The sequence below is a fragment of the Pteropus alecto genome, unplaced genomic scaffold (genome assembly GCF_000325575.1).
Source record: "Pteropus alecto unplaced genomic scaffold, ASM32557v1 scaffold80, whole genome shotgun sequence".
In the NCBI taxonomy this organism is placed as follows: Eukaryota; Metazoa; Chordata; class Mammalia; order Chiroptera; family Pteropodidae; genus Pteropus; species Pteropus alecto.
This window is the reverse complement of record NW_006430460.1, coordinates 1947760-1967889: the sequence shown is the minus strand read 5'-3', so window position 1 is coordinate 1967889 and position 20130 is coordinate 1947760. Positions and strand designations below refer to the sequence as shown.

The following is a 20130-nucleotide window of genomic DNA, read 5'->3' as shown; positions in this document are numbered from 1 at the left end:
TTCCGATCCTTTGCCCGTGTTTAAACTGAGTTGCCTCTTTATTGTTGAGTTTCGGGAGTTCTTTGTGTATTTTCAACGTAAGTCCCTTATCACATATACGATTTACAACATTTTATTGATGATTCTGCGGGTGGCTTTTCACTTTCTTAACTGAATCCTTCGAGGTTAAAAAAAAAAGTTCTTAATTTTGATAATGTCCGATTCATGGACTTTTTTCTTCTGTTGCCTATGCCTTTGCTACTATATCTCAGAGGCTTACCCTAACTCAAGTTCATGAAGATTTATGACGGTCTCCTTAAGCATTTTATAGTTATATCGGTCAGATTTAGATCTATTGCCCATGTTGAATTGGGCACCGCATACGGTGTGAGGGAGGGGTCAGCTACCTTCCTTTGCATGCACCTGGTTGGTTTCGCCAGCACCAGAGCTGCTTTTTTAAAGGTTAGTGACCTGGTGTTGCTGAGAAACTGTTACTCTCGGCATGCCACTCTCGTGGTCGTGGCTCGTCACCCCGAGGGGCTTTTCCCCCTACATCCAGATTCCCAGCTATTCTATAAGTGCTGAAGTCCCTGGTTAAGCCCGGGAGTCACAACTCTTGGGTGAGCAGCCATCCCGGTGAGTCTGTTTGGGGGTCGAGGGGTTTCCTAAGATGTGGGACTTTTAGGGCTTGAACAGGACAGTCCCCGTGTAAAGCTGAGACATCAGTCTTCTGGTGGAAAGACTACCTCGTTGAACTGAGCCCCGTCCTCTAATCCGGAGGGTCGGATGTTAGCTGAGCTGCAATCATCCGAGAGCCGGAGGCTGGAGGGCGCATTTCCAAGGTGACTCGCTCCCATGGCTGACAGGTGGGTGCTGGCCGTGGGCGGGAGGCCTCAGCTCCCTCCCCTGGGGCTCTGTCTGCCCCGAGCTGCTTGAGTTATAGAATGGTGCTTGGCTTCCCTAAGGTGAGTAGTCCGAGGGACCAGGGGAAGCTGCAGTGTCTTTACAACCCGAGAGGGTTCAACCCAAGAAGGCTCTCAGTAATCTCGTAGTCACACAGTCAGCCTTGACTCAGCGTGGGAGGGAACCACACAGGGCATGAGTGCTGGGAGGAGAGGCGACCCCAGGGCACAGTGCCTCGGAGTCTGGCCACCACAGTCTGCCCTCCGGCTTCCGATGGTCAGCCCCTCCCACATGCAACAAACACTCACCCCATCGATGGCCCCCCGAAATCAGCTCAACACCCAGAATGTCATCTATTCATTCGGTCAGGTCCGGAGTGAACGAAATGACTTAGTTGTAGTTGAGTGTGGCCCCTCGAGGACAGGTCTTCTTGAACCAAAAACCCGGGATCCAAAGAGATAAATTTCCCCTCCACCCGCCCAGTAGGGAGTGGCGAGACAGGCAGAGGATAACTTCAGCAGGCTCTGCCAGTTCAAAAGGGGCGTCACGTGAGGCACGCAGTGGCAGAACTCACTGGCTCGTAGCGACTCTGAAATGCAGCCGGACACGTGTCGGGGTCCCTCGATTAGGACGAAGCTGTGCCACTGTCCGGGAATGGGATTTCGTGGCTCTCGGCTACCTCCTCTGGGCTCTTGGTTCTGCCGTTAGTCGTCTCTTCCAATAAAAGGTTTGCATTTCGGGATCTTCCCAGCCTGCTGCTTGCACGTGGAAGTTCGGATGCCGCAAGCCCTGCTTTCCTTTGGTATCGTCTCCTGACTATTCCGATCTGAGCTGGCAGTATTTCTGTTCATACGATTCTCTTAAAATGTTTGCGAGTTTCTTAGGAATATGTCTGGATTCACTCGGTTAGACAAAAGCCATACTCAAAATTCACTTGAAAATAAGCCTTTCCTCTAGCTTTCTTGGGTTTCCTCCGAGGCTACCGAGGGTCAGTAACTTCAAGCTTCTTTGAGAGCTTATTATTTAATCGCCGTTTAAGGCACTGCCTTCGATCTTTCTGCAATCCTACCTGAGTATTTTTTACAGTCACATCTTTGGCGTCATCATTAGACCATGCCTTCCCGCCGGGACCTAGATGTGACCTCTGCCCAGAAGCCATTTCTTGATTTTGATGTCGTTCACCACCTGGAGAGCTTGTTCATTGTCCACAGGTCCTAGCTCCTTTATGTCACATGTTCAGCTTATCCCTACTCCTCTGGTTTATGAGGAGCGTAGGAAGCAGCTGGGTAGCACCTTCCACATTCTGCCTAGAAATCTCAGTAGTCAGATTATAAGTCCATTAGACGCGATTTCTTCATTCCATATTATTAGGGTGGGTGAGCTGCTTAAATTTCTGCAGCCGACTGACCGGCATTCTCTCCCCATCGGCATCCTCGCTTTCCGCTAAGCCCTCCCTAGCAGCTTCTTCAAGGGCAATAGGCTTATGCTAAGCATTTCTTTGCTGCTTTTTAGGCTTCTGCCAATGTTCTCGTCAAGTTCCTTAGAGCTCCTCCCCTCTGCCTGGTTCCAGCATCCCTCCTACATAATCATATGTTTGTCATGGTAGCATCACCCCTTCAGGTACCAATATCTGTATTAGTTACACGTTGCTGAAGAACAAATCATCCCAAAGCTAACTGGCTTAAAACTACAATAGTAATTTATCATCTAATGGTCTCCGTGGGTCAGAAATTTGGGAGCAGCTTGGCCAGGCGCTCCCGGCCGGGAGCCTCTCGTGGGGTTGCGTTAAGTCTGCAGTCACCCGAAGGCGGGGGCCGGAGCGCCCCCTTCCATGGTGAACTCATTACACGCGTGGCTGATGGGTTGGTGCTGGCCGTCGGCAGGAAGCCTGTTTCCCTCCTCTGCATGGGGCTGCTTCGGTACCCCAGTGGCATGGCTGGCCATGTCCCGAGTGAGCAATCCAAGAGCCCAAGGAGGAGTCTGTCATTTATCTCTTTAGACCTAGATTCAGAAGCCACAGTCTGTCACTTCCGCAGTACGTTGTGGGTCACGCCGGTCAGCTCTGAGTTGCGGGTGAGGACCGCAGGAGAGCCATCTGGAAGTTAGCTCAGTGCCTCGACCCGTGTTCTTCTTTTCCGTTGGGTGGAGAGATGCTTTCTGCAGGTGCTACAAGCGTGGCATTAGAGATGGTGACGGTGGCGATGCCTGTCGGGTGCTTACTACGTGCCAGGCAATGCGACATGCACTTCAGATGCAGGTTTTCTCCTGTCACTATGGCAGGTCGACGGTTTTATCTTCACTTTTCATGTGAGGAACTCTCAGCTCGGAGAGTTCGAGTCTGGCCTGAGAATACGCGCCTGACAATCACTGCACCAACCCCAGATGTGAACACAATCCTGAGAGGCGCCACTTCCCTTGCTCTGTATGACTGCCTCCTTATTTTCTCCCGTGGGAGCCTCTCAGCCTTGAGACTACGGAGTCCTGTTCGCTGTTTCCCAGCGTAGTAAAACAGCTGCTGTTCATTCGTAGCCCCCTGCCAGGTGACAGAGGGATCGCTACTCAGCCGTTCGGACAGAGCACGTTACCTCTCTCCACAATACCTGTGAAAGAGGAAAGCGCTTAAAAACAACTCAGAAGTATAGTAAAATCTTTTTAAAAAATTTTATCCAAATCTTGGGTTGCCATGTACACAGGAATACACCAGAAAAAAATCATTTCAAATGTAAAATTGTTAGGAAAAAAAAAAAATGGGCTTGAATAAAAACTCCGAATTAGTCGACCCGATGATTTTGTATTCATTTAGGTCCTTTCTTCCCGTGACACTGAGTCTCGCCTGCGTTCCAGCCCTGCTGTCTCCCTGGTCTGTGCGGCCGTGGGCACCTCCACTTCAGCAGGCGGGAAGCCCCGCTTGGGGACCACCTCTTCCTGTTTCTGAATTTCCCGCAGCACCTCATGAAGGGCCGGGCCAGTGGCAGGTGTCTGCGAACGCATGCTGAATGGCATCAGTGCACACTCGCTTTTCTGAAGTCTTTATTCTACCGCGTGTGCTGTCTGGAACGTTGGACAATGGCGGATGAATCTTTTATCGATATAATATCAAACCTCGAAAGTCCTAGAATCTGATTCTAGTTGATCGAGGTATTTCTAGCATTATAGAGTTATTTTAAAGGACAGTCAATACAAAAAAGAAAAACAAGAACAAACACAATTCTTCAAGTTTCGTCGAAATGTGAAGATCTGCATCTTCAAAAGATTTACCTTTCAAAAGAAAAATAGTATTACTTTGAAAGAGCAACGCCTCTTTTAAACATTCAAGAGCCGTAAAATCTCTTTTGTTGTTCAAACAGGAATTTTTATCTTTTTTTTTTCTTTCCCGGCAGAATCTTGCCAGAATATAAAGCCTTGATAAAAATAAAACGCGTCCACTTCAGTTTCTTTGCATGGGATTTGAATATTTGATCTGAGAGGGTTTTTTTTTTTACGTTTATTAATGTTTGAAGTTATTTTTAGTTAATTTCCCCATTGTGGTTATCTGCGTTTGGAAGGATCTTTGCTCTACCACACAAAACATTTCTTTCTCCTGCTTGTTAGAAGGGCTTTTTGTGGAGGTCACACAATGACAGGCCCGTTTTCTATGTGACACAGGCCCTTTGAAAGTGAACATTATACTGATAGAGACTGGGAAAAAGAGTCATTGCTCCAGCTTAGGGTGAGATGTTATTAAACTGAAGACAACAATTGTTTGTTCTTTTTTTTAACCCTTTGTTTTACTATAACTGCTTTACTGAGATATAATTCATACACCATGTACAATTCACCCTTTTAGAAGATACAGCTTAATGATTTTAGTGTATTCACAGAATCGTGCAACCGTCTCCACTTTAGAATTACCAGGCACTCCCCACCCCACCCCACCCCGACCGCAGGGCCTGGTGACCACCGACCGACAGTCTGTCCAAACGTTTGCCTGTTCTGGACATTTCATGTAACGATATCATGCAATACATGGCTTTCTGTGTCTGGCTTCTTTCATTCACCTTAACGTTTTCAAGGTTGGTCTACATCGTAGCATGCATCCATGCGTCATCCTTTTTTTTTATGGCTAGAAACGATTCCAAGCCGTTGGCATGCCACAGTGCGTTTATTCGTTCGTCAGTGGGTGTATATGTGCGTTGTTTCCATGTTTTTTTCTATTGTGGATAATGCCACTGGAAGAAGAGAAACATTTCCATTTCACACCTAGAACTGTTTTTGTCACGTGGCGCCTCCATACTTAACCTTCTGAGGAGCTGCCATACTGTTTTCTGAAGCGATCACACCTGTTTACAACCCTACCAGCAGAGTACGAGGCCTCCAGTCTCTCCCCATCCTCACCCACGCTTGCTCACGTCTGTCCTTTCGCTTGGAGCTACCCTGGTGGGTGTGACGTGGTATCTCGTGATTTTGATTTGCTTTTTCCCAGTGGCTAAAGGTGCCACGTATTTTGTCATATACTTATTGGCGAGCTGTATGTTTTCTTTGGAGAATGGCTATTCAAGTCCTTTGCCCATTTTAAAATTTGGTTACTTTCTCTTTTCGTTGCTGAGTTATACAGTTATTTATACATTTTCGAGTACTAAAAAAAAAGCCATCAGATATATAAGTTGCAGATATTTTCTCCCATTCTTAGTTGTTGTATTGTTAGTCTTAAGGCTGAGAGGTTGTATCATTAGGTCGTATACTTTCTTGGTTGTATTGTTAGGTTGTGTACTTTCTTGGGAGTATCCTTTGAAGCATACAAGCCTTCAATTTTGATGGAATTCAATTTCTTCCTTTTTTTCTTTTGTTGCTTATTCTTTTGGGTCATACATAAGAAATTGTTACCTAATCTGAGATCATGAAGATTTACAGTGATGGTTTTTTTTTTTTGAGGGTTTTATAGTTTTAACACCTGCACTGAGGTCTTTAATCCACTTTGCGTTTTAAATCTGGTGTGAGATAGTAGCCTAATGTCCTTACGCGCGTGCCCGTGTGTGTGTGTGTGTGTGTGTGTGTGTCTGTATCCAGTAGGTCCAGCATCATTTGTTGAAAAGACTGTTCCTTTCCTACTAAATGGCCTTGGCAGCTTTGTTGAAATCCAATCAACCATAAACGTTGGGTTTATGTCTGGGATCTCAATTCCGTTATGTTGAGCTGCATCTCTGTCTTTATGCTGATACTACACTGTCTTGATTACTTAGTAGCTTCGTACTAAGTTTCCAAGTTGGGAAGTGTGAGCCCTCTAACTTTGTTCTTGTTTTTCAAGATTATTTTGACGGTTCTTTGTTTTTCGTATGAATCGAAGATCAACTTGTCAGTGTCTGCAAAGAAGCTGGCTAGGATTTTGAAAGGGCTTGCTTTGCATCTGTGGGTCGCTTGGAGGCGTAGCGCCATCTTAATATTAAGTGTTCTGATCCACGGACACAGAATGTCTTGGCATTTGTTTCTATAGTCCCTGATTTTTATCAATAATGTTTTGTAGTTTTCAGAGAATAAGTTCTATGCTTTTTATTTCATTTATTCCCTGATAAATTTATACCTTGAAGGTATAGATGGACCCATCCCCATTTAGTATTAGGAAAACATTCCGGTAATTTGGATGTATAGTGAAGCAAAGTGAAATATTATAGAGCAGCCTTTTACGAAGTAGCTTTGTGATCTAGAAGCAGTGACTCTCATACTCTCAGACACCTTGGTGTAAGTAAAATGAATAACATCAAAAACCCAAACCCGTCTGCTTTGGTTCTCATATAATTGGAACTTCCCTGGTGACGGCATAGCTCCCTTAGGTGACGAATGGGGACCCACGCTGGCTTCACCTTCCTCCTGGGGAGTGGTGGTGTCACACACACCTCGAGAGAGTGCGAAAAGCTTCGTTACTGACATAGCCGAGGTCTCTGGGGGAGAGCGAGGCTGGCTTCCTGAGCAGGTGCCAGTGGCTCGAGCAAGGACGGCAGGTGGATCTGGAGTTTTTCTGGGTCAGGGCACGGGGCAGGACGGGTGTCCAGACTCAGGTTTGCACGGTCTGACTTTCCTGTAGGTGTCAAAGATAAGGAGCACCCGGCCTTCTCACGAGCTTTCCAGGTGTGGGGAGATGGGGAGTCCCGACGTTTGTCTGATGGCTAGAGTGCACTGTGTTTCATTTTCTTGAATTTGAACTTGTTCGGTAAGCCAGCCCCGTGCTCCGAGGCCGGCAAGGAAGGTTCTGCACCCAGCGCTGTGAGTTCTGAGAAGCACGGTGACTGCCTTCGGAAGTCCCAGAGCGGACTAGGTGAAGCCGCGCATTGTGGCTGTCGCCATTGTGGACACGTGTGTGACCTTGAGTTATATTTTGGGTATCTGTGACAGAAAAGATTCTCAGAGTTTTGGGTGTTTTTTGTTTATTTGTTTGTTTGTATAACCTTGAGCGAGGAGCAAACCAGACAGCCAGGCCAATGGCAATGGCCCCAGAGAGTAAAAAATGTGCAGATGGGACAAACTGACAGGAATGTGCAGATGGGACAAATGACAGGAACATCTAGTGTTAGTCGGCTTTCTGAAGTTTGTCTCATTGTGTTGCCCAGGGGTGCCATCTTTATCAGGGATATCTTGGCTAGAAGTGACAAGCAGCAGCTTTCCAACAAGTTCTGTCCTGTTTGGTGGTGATGAGTCTGTCTATACTGCGAGCAAAGTCTCATTGCTGCTCTTCAGTTGACCCCAAAGGGCCCCCACCCCCGGTAGCCAAGAGGTCTGGGAGGGGAGCGATCTTCAGCACGATGACAGCGGGCAAGGGCCTGAGCACAGGGGGCCACCGCCTTCTGCAGGTGGGTATGCCACAGGGCCCAGATTTGGCTCCGCCCTACAGCAAGCAGGCCCTGCCAGCTGAGCCAGAGGGTCCCAGGCTCAGGGCCAATGAGAGCTTCTCTCCAGGAGAGACCAGTGTGTGGCCAGCAGTTGTCACTCTGATGTTGTACGGCACAGGGCTAAGGAGGGGGGCTTCTTGCATCAGAAGCCCACGGGCAGCTTGTAGCCATCAGACAGAGGTTGCTCAGGCCTCTGCAGTGACAGAGTCTCTACGGGCCCTGAGGGAAGCCCGTGTTGATGGCAATTTGGACGGACCCTAGAGGTTTTCGTTGGAGGGGACCCCAGTGAAGGTGGGCCAGATTGAAAGTGACGGGATGGAGTGCCCCACACCTGAGCCAATAATTTTTAGGGGTGTAACTGAGGTGGCAGGGCCTTGTGCTCTGCGCGGGGCAATGGCCCACCCCTTTTTTGCGGGTTCGTGTTTGTCCTGAACGAGCGTGTCAAGCACATGTCCCCAGAGGAGGACGCATGCCGCCGATATAGTGTAGACCCGCGCTCCTGGAGCAAGCTGGACCCAGCTAAGATCCAGCCGGTCAAGACCGTGAGTGATGGCAAGGCCGTGAGGTGGCCCACGGAAGCCACCAAGTAAAGGTGTATTGTGTCCCTTTGAAAGTGAAAGAAAACAGAGCCCGTTGACATAGGAACTGGACAGCACGTTACCCAAATCTATCCTAGCAAACTATTGTCCAGTTTTTCATTGGGCGGACTCGGTCATTTGGCGCCTGGAGGCCTTAATGAGCAGCACGATAGCGTAAAGGCTGCATAATCCACCGTGAAGGTCATTCATTTCAAGTTTAAGAGCAGGTGAAACTGGAGTCTCGTATAATGAGTTTCCATCCCTGCACAAGTGGTCTTTCTCCTGAGCTCGGCCCTGGGCATACCTGCACCTGAGACACACAGGTAGGTCCAGGCTATAGGAAACGTGGCCCAAGGGTGCTCCAAGGAGGGCCCTGCCACAAGCCCATATTCCTGTTCTTAAAACCTGAGACACACAGGTAGGTCCAGGCTATAGGAAACGCGGCCCAAGGGTGGGCCCCGCTGCAAGCCCATATTCCTCTTCTTAAAATCAATGAATCATTGAAACGTCCAACGTGGACGAGTGAATCGTGACCAGGGCTCTGGAGGGTGCCCTGGTGCGCACAGAGCAGCAGAGAGAGCAGCTCGGGGCACGTGTGCAGTTGAGTGGCAGGACCGTCGATAAGCAGGGCAGGGAGGACCCCTGTGATGGCGGTCCCTGTCTCCGTATCCCGATCACAGCACCTACTGCTGTGGCCACTCGGAAGAGGCGGGGTGGCCCCCACCCCAAGTCCAGACTGACGGAGCCCTGTGCAAAGCAACAGGATATGAGGGCGTTTAGCACTTACACGGTGGGGGGTCTCTCCAGCGTGTCCGAAATGGCTGGAGGGAGCAAGGGAGGGACACTGGCTCAGGTTTTTTATTGTCGTGAGGGGTGACAATGGGAGTGGGCGGGGGCTCGTGTAGCTTGAATTTTGTACCAGTGCCGGAGGAGATAAAGCTGGGCTTTCTGTCGGCCTTCACGGATGCGGGGCAGGGGCTTGAGTGTGGACGGGGCTGAGCCTTGCTCCCCGTCAGCACTCAAACATTAAAAAAAAATGGAGTCCGACCCTCGATGGCAGTCCCCCAGTATTTTATTCTTTTTGATGCGATTGCATCGATTCGTTGCATTATTCATTGCAAGTGGGTCCAGATATAATCCATTTTTTTTATGTTGAACTTTATATTCTGTAACCTCACTGAACTCATTTATTAGTTCTAATAGTTTTTTAGATTTCATGGATTTTCTATGTATAAGTTATGTCATCTACAAATAGAGTTTTGCTTTTGTTTGCAATATGCATGCCTTTTATTTTATTTTCTCTCCTAGTTGCCCAGGCTAGAACCCTCCGTAAAATATTGGATTGGAGCGGTGAGAGCAGACAGCTTGTCTTATTCCGACCTTTGGGGAAGCAGTCAGCGTTTCTCCACTGAGTATGATGTTAGCTTTGGGTTTTTCCTAGATGCCCTTGTCAGGCCAACAGCATTTTCTGTTATTTCTAATTTGTTAAGTGTTTATTAAGAAGTGCTGTTGGAATTTGTCAAATGATTCTTCTGCATCTATTGAAATAACTTCTTTAGTCTATGAACGAGTTTTTTTCTTTATGAATACAGTATGGTACGTTGACTGATTCCACATTAAATAATCTTTCATTCCTGGAATAAATCTCACTTGGTCATGGTGTAATCCTTTTTATGTGTGACTGGTTTCAGTTTGGCAAGAATTTCGCATCTGCTAAAGATATTGGTCTGAAATTTTCTTTTTTTTTCATATTTTTGTCTGGTTTTGGTGTCAAGGTAATACTGGCCTCATAGAATGAGTTTGGAAATATTCTCTCTCTCTCTTTTTTTGGAATAATTTGTGAAGAATCGGTATACGTTCTTTAAATGCTTGATAGAATTCGCTAGTGACATTTGGGGCTGGGCCTGTCTTTGCAGGAAGTTTTTGGATTAGTAATTCAATCTCTTGGTTATAAGAATAGTCAGATTTTCTATTTCTTCTTGAGTCAATCTTCATGGTTTGTGTCCTTCCAGAAGGTGTCCATTCCACTAGGTCATCTCATGCGCTGAGAGATACAGTCGCTCGTGATATTTCTTTATAATTCCCTTTACTTCTGCAAGATCGGCGGTGATGTTCCCTCCCTCAGCCCTCACTTAACAATCTGTTTCTGGGTTAGTTTAGCTAAAGTTTCGTCAACTTTGTTGACCTTCTAAGAACCGACTTTTGATTTCACTGATTTTCTTTCTTTTTTCTTTTTTCTTTTTTTGTTTCCTATTCTTTTTCACTCATTTCACCTCTGACCTTTCTCATTCCTCCCTTCCGCTTGGTGTGGGTTTCGTTTGCTCTTCAGTGTTTTCGCTGAAGCTTGCGTTATCGACTTGACGTCTGTCTTTGTTCACGTGGCCGTTTACAGATAGAACTTTCCTTCTAAGGACTGATTTAGGTGCTTCCTGTAAGTTCTGGTGTGCCATAGCTTCCCTTTCATCCACCTTCAGCATTTTCTCATTACCCTGTGATTTCTTCTTTGACCCATTGTTTATTTAGTCGTGTGTCTCTTAATCGACACATGTTCGTGAACTTCCCGAATTTCTTCCCGTTACTGACTTCTAGTTTTCATTCCATTACAGTCACAGAATGGACTTGTACCATTTCGGTCCTTTTAAATTTATCGATGCTGTTTTATTGCCTACCGTTTAGTGTATCCTGGAGAATGTTCTGCGTGTGCTTGGGAAGCATATGTATTCCGCCGCTGTTGGACGGAGTGTGTTACATACGTGTCCGTTAGGTCTAGCTGGTTTATGGTATTCGAATCTTCTCTTTCCTTGTTGATTTTACGACTAGCTGTTCCATTACTGAACGCGGGGGTATTAAAGTCTCCAGCTATTATTTCGAATTGTTTCTTTCTCCCATCAACTCTGTCATTTTTTGCTTTATGTCTCTTGGGGCTCCGTCATGAAGTGTAGCTGCAGCTGTAAATGCTGTGTCTGCCTGATAGATTGACATTTTTATCATGATAAAAATATCCCTCACCATCTCTTTCTTGTTTTCTCGTATTCTGTCTGATGTAAGTACAGCAACTCCAGCTCTCTGGTGGCTCTTCTTTCTCTGATGTCTTTTCCCATCCTTCTGCTTTCAAACTAATTGTCTATTTGAATCTAAAGTGCCTCTCCTGCAGACGCTATATATTTTGATCTTGTTTCTCATCCCTTCTGACAATCGCCACCTTGTGATTGGCTGCTTAATACATGCGCATTTAACATCATTATTGATGGTGTTGGATTTACATGTGTCTTTTTACTTTTTGTTTTCTGTCTTTCTTTTTTGTTACTGCTTTCTTTTGTACTGAGTGAATATTTTCTGGTGTAGCATTTTAATTCCGTTAGTGATTTTCAAGCTATTTTTTTTTTTAGTTATTTCCTTTTTGATTGCTCTAGGGCTTACCAGATACATCTTAACTTATCAGAATCTTGATATTTATACTATTTTCACTGAGCTATAGAAACGTAACTACCTCGTAGCTTTATTTCCTTTTTTTGTGCTATTCTTCTTGTATATTAGATCTTTGTCTGCTCAAACGTAGTAGTACATATTTTTAGTTATTATTTCGTATGATTTTATGTGTTTTAATGAAATAGAGACTAAAAGAGAGCAACTATGTATCTTTACAGCTTGTTTTATTAACTTTCTTATTTCCCATTTTTGGTTTTCTTCATTTTTTTTCCTATGTAATCAAGTTACCACATGATGTCATTTCCTTCCTCCCATACAGCTTTGCTCCCACCCATTTCCTTTGTGTTGCTATTGTTAAATATATTATAATGCTATATGTTATAGGCCCAATAATGCAATTATATATCTTTTGTTTTATACGATTGCATTTCAGTCAACTATGAGAAGAGAATAAATATGTGTTTATATTGTCTTTTATAATTACATAATTACCTTTACCAGTGTTCTTCGTGTGTGTGTGTGTGTGTGTGTGTGTGTGTGTGTGTGTGTTCAAATTATCTGAGATTGCTTGCTTTCGATCTGAAGGACTTTCTTTAATATTTCTCGTAAGTCGAATCTCTTTTCGTTTATTTGGGAATTTATTTGGGGTGATGTCTCCGAAGCCCCCCCACCCCGCGAGGGCCTTCCGCCGGTCAAGAAGTGTTTGTGAATGATCGCGTATGGTCTCTTTATGATGGAGCTGGATTCATTCTCACACCCCAAGTGTTCTCTACCTTGGTGTCAACTGAGTTTTTTTGTTTTCTTTTTGTCTGTTTGTTTTGGGTTCGTTTTAGCAGATTTAAAGAAAGCCTCCGCTGCCAACGCTGCAAAATCCAGCCTCCCGAAGTCAGGGCTCCGGCCCCCCGGATACTCACGTCTCCCGGCGGCCAAGCTGGCGGCGTTCGGCTTCGTGCGGAGCTCCAGCGTGTCCTCCGTCCCCAGCACCGCGTCGGCGGACAGCACGCAGCCCGAGCCCAGTCGACTGGCCAACCGTAAGCGTGGCGGCGGGCGGGGCGGTTGAGGCGGGAGGGCCCACCCAGACGCGGTGGCACAGTGCTCCGTTGTCTCTGTGTCATAGCGAGGAGTGTGGGTTCACTACCTTGACCTGCCGTTATCGAGGTTTTTAAAAATAACCGACTGAAGGAAAGTAGCCTATTTGGCACTGTCATTGGCTCAGTTAAGGGGCATTAATGTGTCGGAAGAAGGACTTCTAAATTACTCTGAAATCTAGAAAATGAATTATCCAGGGGCTGATTTCAGGAGCCCTTTGCTTCGTGGATAATAAGTCAGAACTCAAAGATCCCCCCAAAAAGGAGGTCACCACGTGCTATCATGAAACACATTAGATACTGAGTATTTGCAGAAAGGTCATTGTGGTCACCCGGGATTACCTGCCTTCACGTTAGTAGAACATCTGAATGGATTTCTGAGTGTGAACTCAACGGTGTTAAAGAATGAGATGCACAGCTGAGCTTCAAGTCTGTGCCCAGGAAGGTCCCCATTAGCCGAGCCGGGCGCAGTCCCAGACCGGCTCCTGAGACTGATGTCGTGAGCTGCATTTGAAAGTGTGAAGTCATAGCCTCAGAGTAAGTCACAGCAGCCAGTGTCCCCTAAGGAAGACCCCGAGGCTGCCTCATTTGGCCGAGCCTTTGATGACCTCACCCGGTCCCAGCCTCGTCAACTTCAAGGTCACTGTTATGGGATCTGAAGCCATGACTCTCAGATGTTGGTTAGCAAGAATCCCCCAGGGACCAGGGAAGCCTAAGGAGTTGTCACGTGGAGGGACGTCTCGAAGGGACCACGGCAGCCGAATCGGGTCGGGATCATGGGGTGGGGAACGGGATGAGGGAAAAGTGTTTGCGAATGACATTGAGTTTATATTATTTTGTTTAATTTCCTTTCCCCACAGTTCTTCTTTCTCCATCCTTTCTAGGGTTTTTAGAGACGGTATGTGGAACATTTATACCTTTACAGTTCTCACTTTCGCTCTACGTAGTTATTCCTAAAAGTAATGCGTTGCATCTCCCTTCATCTTGGTGTGTTTGTGAGCGGTTTCTAAGGTGTTCTGTGCTCACTGGTTTCACGAAGGCCCTGTGGCTCAGCCCTACTCCACATGGGATTCCCTTAGGAGTGCCGTTGGACCTGGGGGCACAGGAGGGGTCTCAGAATCTGAAATGTGATATCGTAAAGAACTGTTTGCAAATGCGTAACTCCTCTTTTTAGATACTCATGTGCATATTAACAGTCTGAAGGTTTTTAAATATAGGAGCAACTCTTGGCGATCATTTTTAGTAGTAAAACTCCCAGTGGTATATTTCTCTTTCAGAGGGAGCACAAAGGAAAAAATATCTCATATGGTATGTACCTTTCCAAGGAAAAGGTTAAGGTTTTGATTCCTTAAAAAAAATCAAGCTCAAGGTGAGCTGAGCCACGTTCCCATGGCAGCAGCTTTTGCTGAAGGAAAGCTGACAGGTGTGGACAGAATAATTCCAGGTGTGCTCAGGGCCTTTCTAATCGCCTCTGCTTCAAAGGATACTAGGATAGGGACCCCCTGAGCACCCAGGGGTCATGTGCCAGAGAAAATAACTCCTAGTTCAAAGACTTCATACTGAAAGCAATATTTAACTCTGTTCAGAATGTTCTGTTTTTTAAAAAAAACAGTATATTAGAATTTATTTTGAATTGTTTGCCACGTAACTATACGTAAAATGTGTACGTCAGCAGCAGACCACAGAAAAACTTCACACCCATGCGAATCGAGATCTCAGAGCCATTGACCATTATGTTTGTACTCGTTATCAGAGTTCATGCCAAGAACAGTTTGTTTCTGTTCTTTCCTGGAGAGGTGATGCTTTGTTGACAAGGACTAAGTAAAATGTGACGCTCTTGAAAGAGCAGAGAGCCCTTCAGTCGAGTCCTGGGAGCAGAGGTTTTGCTGGCACCGCTCAGAGAAGCAGCTAACGCGACATCAGAGTTGGCTCTTCTTTTCCTGGAATGTTGGTCTTTCTCCAGACGTTACTGTCCCATGGGCTTCGTTTAGGGATCCCACTCTAATGAGGGATTACATGGTGGCACGGTAAACGTCTCAAGATCTAGACCGTGACGGTGATGAGGAGCAATTTGTTAACATGCAGCTCATGTTTTTAGATGCTCACATGCCTACGAGCAGGCTGAACGGTGCCCACAGTGACCGTGGCATGATGTAGTTGGGACACCGTGAAGTTGTGTCTCTTGGGCTCAGCCGCAGACTTCCAGTGCAGGTTTTCTGGGTTCTGAGCGGGGAGTGATGACGGGTGCAGAGAGGGGGTGCCCGGGACGCCCCGACGTGGGTCTCACTGTTCCATGCGGGTTCTGCCCTCTGCCCTCCAGCCTGGGCCCAGGCTCAGGGCCGTCCGTGTGACCCCGTGGGCAGAGGCTTCACGTGTCAGGTGTCCCCCTCTCCCTTTTTCCCTTCGTTCAGTAGCTGAGCAAACTGAGATTGGATGGAGTGACCCACCGGGGTCCTGGTTGGTGTTTAAGGCTGCCGCATGGGGTGGAGACGCAGCCATGGTCAGAAGCCTTTTCTTCCTCTTAGCGAAGCAAATCTTAAGAGTCCGAGTTGCCTCAGGAGGCCCCTCTGGCCGAAGCCCGCTGTCCCCAGCCCTCACGGTGTCGTCCGTCAGGGAGCCGCAGGTGTGTGAGCGTCCTCAATGGTGGGTTCGGGCTGCCTCCCCGTGCCTCCTGGCTGGTAGCCCCGTTCCTCCGGGTTAACACAGAACCCATGTCATTGTCATTCTGCAGAGGACGGCGCCTCCCTTCCCGCCTTCACAGGTTCACCGTGTGCCGATTGCGAGCTTGGCCCACGGAGAACCTCCAATAAAACTTGGAATGAGCCAGTTAGTGACCCATAGCTTTGAGATTTAAATTGAGCAGGAAAAGGAAAGTTGTTCTCTATCTTAAAACTTAAGTTTAAATTTAAAATCATGATATTTCAGCAGGTCCGACCCAGTTTGTAGGTCATAATTTATGTTTTATAGTTTTAGAGAAGGAAAAAGAATCTCCACTATGTGCGTGAGGCAATAGAAACATACAGAAAAACAATTATTCTAGAATTTAGCGTTGGTAACATACATGGACTAACGTGTACCTAACTGTCAAGTTTAGCAGCAGCTGGGTGTAGACTGGATTTTCCCAGTGGGCAGATGGGTGTAATTTAAAGGTAAAACCTTTGGGGGGTGGAAAATAGGAAGACCTAAGGTTTCGTGAATTAATCATTAATGAAAACACATCATATCACCCAAGGATAGAATAATTTATGGAGACGATCACATCTCATCATGTGTTCTGAATAGCACCTAACCCGCTGGGGACTCGAGGAACGAAATATCAGGAAAGAATAGGAAGAAGGTGACGTTCGCAGCCAATTTCTCCTCCTCCTCCTCTCATTTTAAATACCGTCTTGTTTTTCTCTGTGAGGCGAGCTAAGACTAGAAATCACGAAACGAAGAATTTGAAAAGAGAATCCAAATGAAAAATGAAGGTTTCTCTCTCTCTCTCTTATTTCTCCTGGGCGCACAAAGGAGTAGAATGTTTGGGGAAGCAGGGGTGTAGCTGAGGAGGTGCACAGAGAGGCCGACGTTTGTACGGATAACCACGATATAAGGATCCCCATGCCCACAGCTTTAAAAACGATACATAGTCGGACGGAAGTTCCTGCATTGGGAGTTGTGGGGGGCTGATTTCTGACGAGGGTTATTGGGGTTGCTCAGTGGGCTCCTGCACTGGGCAGTATCTGGGGAGGCGGAGGTAGGCTCCAGGTGGGGAGCCGTTGGAGCACCCCGAAAGCACCTGAACCTAAGGGGCTGCCATTTCTGGCACAGCCCCACCGTTCACAGGGACACTGTCCCCTGGACCCCGCCGACGGCCACGTGCCCGAGCTCCCCGAGCTTCGTCTCAGAGCGCGCCTGGTCCCGTTCTCCAGCCCTCCCTTTCGGCTCTCAGCACTTCGGACACGACACCGAATCCGCATTTCCAGCCCCATCCTGTCCCTAATGAATTTCTCATTATATTCGCCAAACCAGTGCCTCCTCTCAAAGTCGCTCTGTCTTTTCATGTCTATGATCTCCTGGCCACTGAGGCTGGACGTTTTAGAATCAGCGTTATCTTCACCTGGTTTCTGCTTTCCTTTGTTTTCGGTGACCAGATCCGATCGGTTCTTTCTTTCTCACCTTCATCCAGCAGCTGACTCAGGTTGGGATAACGGGGGAGGGAGGGATGGGACACTTTTTCCTCCCCTCATCATCTTAGTTCACATCTGCAGTACCTCTCACCTGCATCATTCCCTGTACATCTTCACTGCTTAACCCATAAGGCACTCGATCCCACATAATTTCCCCCTTGACTCTGTTTTGATCGCTCCGTGGGGTCCCTGTCTTTGCTTTAAGTCCTCGCTGGGCGTTCCAGGTCCCTGTGACCTCTGCCCAGCCCCCTCTGAGAGCTTTGTGCTTTCCCGCCTTTGGGTCTTGGTGTGACCCATTCATCCCTGCAATGTTCTTCCCTCCCCCCAAGTGATGATGTCATTTTCAGGTGCAATTCAAGTATCGCTTCCTCTAAAAAGCCTCCCTTTGGCTGGGAGCCCCAAATGATCTTTTCTCCTGGAAATTCCTGCAGGCCCCTGGCCTGTGTCATTTTTGCGGGTTATCACGTGGCATCTCACCACAGTTACTTGTTTCTCTGTCCTGTCTCCCCTGTGGGTTGTAAACTCTTGAGGATAACGGCTGTGTCTCCATAATTTTGGTGTCCCTCACGTCACCCAGCGTGGCCTTTGCTGTAGTAGAATGTCAAGAGACATTCTCTCCCAGTAGAAACGTTTTCTCCAGTGAGAGCATGAAACGAGAGAGACCTCGGAGAGTGACTTGGGCATCTGTCTGAATGTTTTGTACTGGGGCCACATTTTCACGTTATCAGAACTTTGGCAGGTTTTGAGAGCTGGGGAGATTCGTCATTTCACAATTTTCTAGACTCTCTAAAATGTTGCTTCTATTGACTGTGCTGTAGATAATTTATACAACTCAAATTATCTATAGATAATTTATACAACTCAAAGAGCAGAGAGGATGCTAGGTCATTTAAAATGTCATTATATTCAGAGATAAATCATCGTGTGCACTGACCTAATAGCCTCATAGATGTCTAATAATCTATGTATCTCCTTGCATATAATTAGTCATTTTAAAAGAATTAGGCTATAAGCCTACTGTTGAGGTTTTTCATGAAAGCATTTCAAAGTTTCCAAAATTAAATATATTTACTTGGAGAGATTAGATATTCTCATTCAATTCTAGAGTTTTGTTTCTTTTTTTAATACTTAAAATAAATAAGTAGATGTCCTTTTCATTATTGAACAGGATTTGGGTTCTGAGGAGAATCTGAACTGGATTAACCTTTTTGGAAGGTTAATCAATGAAAATGAGGGTTAATATGAAAGTTTTTTGCAATATTAACTCCAGAGTTTATGCTCATGAATACTACAAAATACATTTGCATACATTACACATTTGATTGTCTATATCCGACGTGCATTCTAAATGAGATGAGAGTTGACAAGAAGTATTATTAATAACTGACTTAAACAGCCCTTATCCTATCTCACGTTCCATTGGCAAAGAGGGAGTCATTTTTTATTCATGGAACAAGGAGCTGGAAGAGACCTGTGAGGTCAGATTTCGGAGAAGCTATTGCCTATTTGAGATTCAGCGTTACTGACATCTTCGTATATCCTCTTTGAAACACTCAGACAACGGTCAGGCCCACCCAGAGGTGAGATTAGAGTGTAAACGTGTTTCATTTTGTGTTTAAGAAAGTGGCCCATTTATGGTTGTAAGCAAGATAAACTGAAATGTGGGGGTCGTACGTCTACAGTAAAAATCATCAAATAGTCGAACCGCTTCGCTTTTTCTCGGCTGTCTTGGTTCACGCGGATCAGGTTGGCCATTCTGCCTCCCCGCACGCTCCGCTGTCGGTGCGTGAGCACCGAGCTCAGGGCTACGGCGCTTGTGACCAGGACAGTGCGATCCTCGCCCCCGTGAAGTTGGAATCCAGCAAACACAGCCGCGCAGGGAGCTCTGACCGTGGCCGTGGTTGAAGACCGCGTGGCGGACGTCATGGAGGAGGCGTCCTATCCTCCTGGGGGTGGGGGTGGAGAAAAGCCACAGGACCCACGACCCTCGGGCCCTCCCCTGGCTGGCTCGGCGCTAACGTGTCACGTTTTTGGACCTAACTATTCGACACCGGTTTTAGGTGATGACACTGTCCCGAATTTGCTGTAAAATCATCCAGCAAAGAAACGAAACAAAAACCATGAGGAAAAAAACATGGCGAAAGATGAGCCGGGTGGCGGAACTTGGAGAGTTCATCACGCTATTTACTTCGCCTTTCTGCGTGTTAGAAATTCTCTCTAAAAGAAGGTTAAAAATCCCGTCTTCTCTCCGTATTGGCTTTCACGTCTTAAGAGATGACGTATCGTCGCGGCGAAGGACGTGGTCTCTGGGGGTAGGCCTCCCGGGTTCCCGTCCTGCCTCCGGCCACTTACCAGCTCTGTGACTCTGGACAAGGTACTCACTAATCGCTCTGTGCCCCTGCTTCCTCATTGTAAAGTAGTATTAATAATGATGATAATAATAATAGTAACTAAAGTACAAAAAAACGCCACGAAACACTATAGGATTGATGGGAACGTTGCCTGGAATTCGTAAATGCAGAGTGCTTAGAACAGGGCCTTGCACAATAACAATCCCGTTTCCATGGCCATCTCCTTCCACTGGCCATGTGTTTAAAGTCCTATGTAGAGAAAGATTTCAAAGCTCAGTCGGAAAAATGGCCACGACACATTAACCGTGCCCGCCACAGAGGAAGGAAATGAGAGTGGTGATGTCTAAGCCAGGAGGTGACATCCATTCCATTCCCAACGTTGTACAGGCCCCTCTCCCATGTATGGGAAATACCTTACCAAATCCAATTCAATAATGAAAAGAACACCTCCTTACTTATTTTAAGTATTAAAATAAGAAACAAAACTCTAGAACCTTCCGACAGGCAGTTCTGGTAGCCGCTCAGTCGATTTTCATGAATGTCTCTTACTTTTGGGCTGTAAGCTTGTGGTGGTTTGGATATTTATAAAGTATAGTCAAGGAAAGTCATGTTTCGATTTCTTTATCTGAAAGGGGTGCGGTGCCCTGAGCACGTTAGCATTTTAAAAAATGCATTCAGTTGCGTTCCCTTTAAAATGAAACACATTTATGCCAGGTGACTAATACATACCACGTTAATCTAAGCTGATGGCATTTCAAACCTCCGCTCGAAAT

The 20130-nt window shown here is 46.5% G+C and overlaps 1 protein-coding gene across 1 annotated transcript in view; it reads left to right on the top strand.

Annotated features, from left to right (window-relative positions):
- The window catches only part of MTUS2 (microtubule associated scaffold protein 2), a 277079-nt gene that overhangs the window by 21653 nt on the left and 235296 nt on the right, over window positions 1-20130 (top strand). The window contains exon 3 of the mRNA XM_006904828.2: window positions 12583-12780. Coding sequence (XP_006904890.1) covers window positions 12583-12780 — 198 coding nt within the window. The remainder of the gene's footprint in view (window positions 1-12582; window positions 12781-20130) is intronic.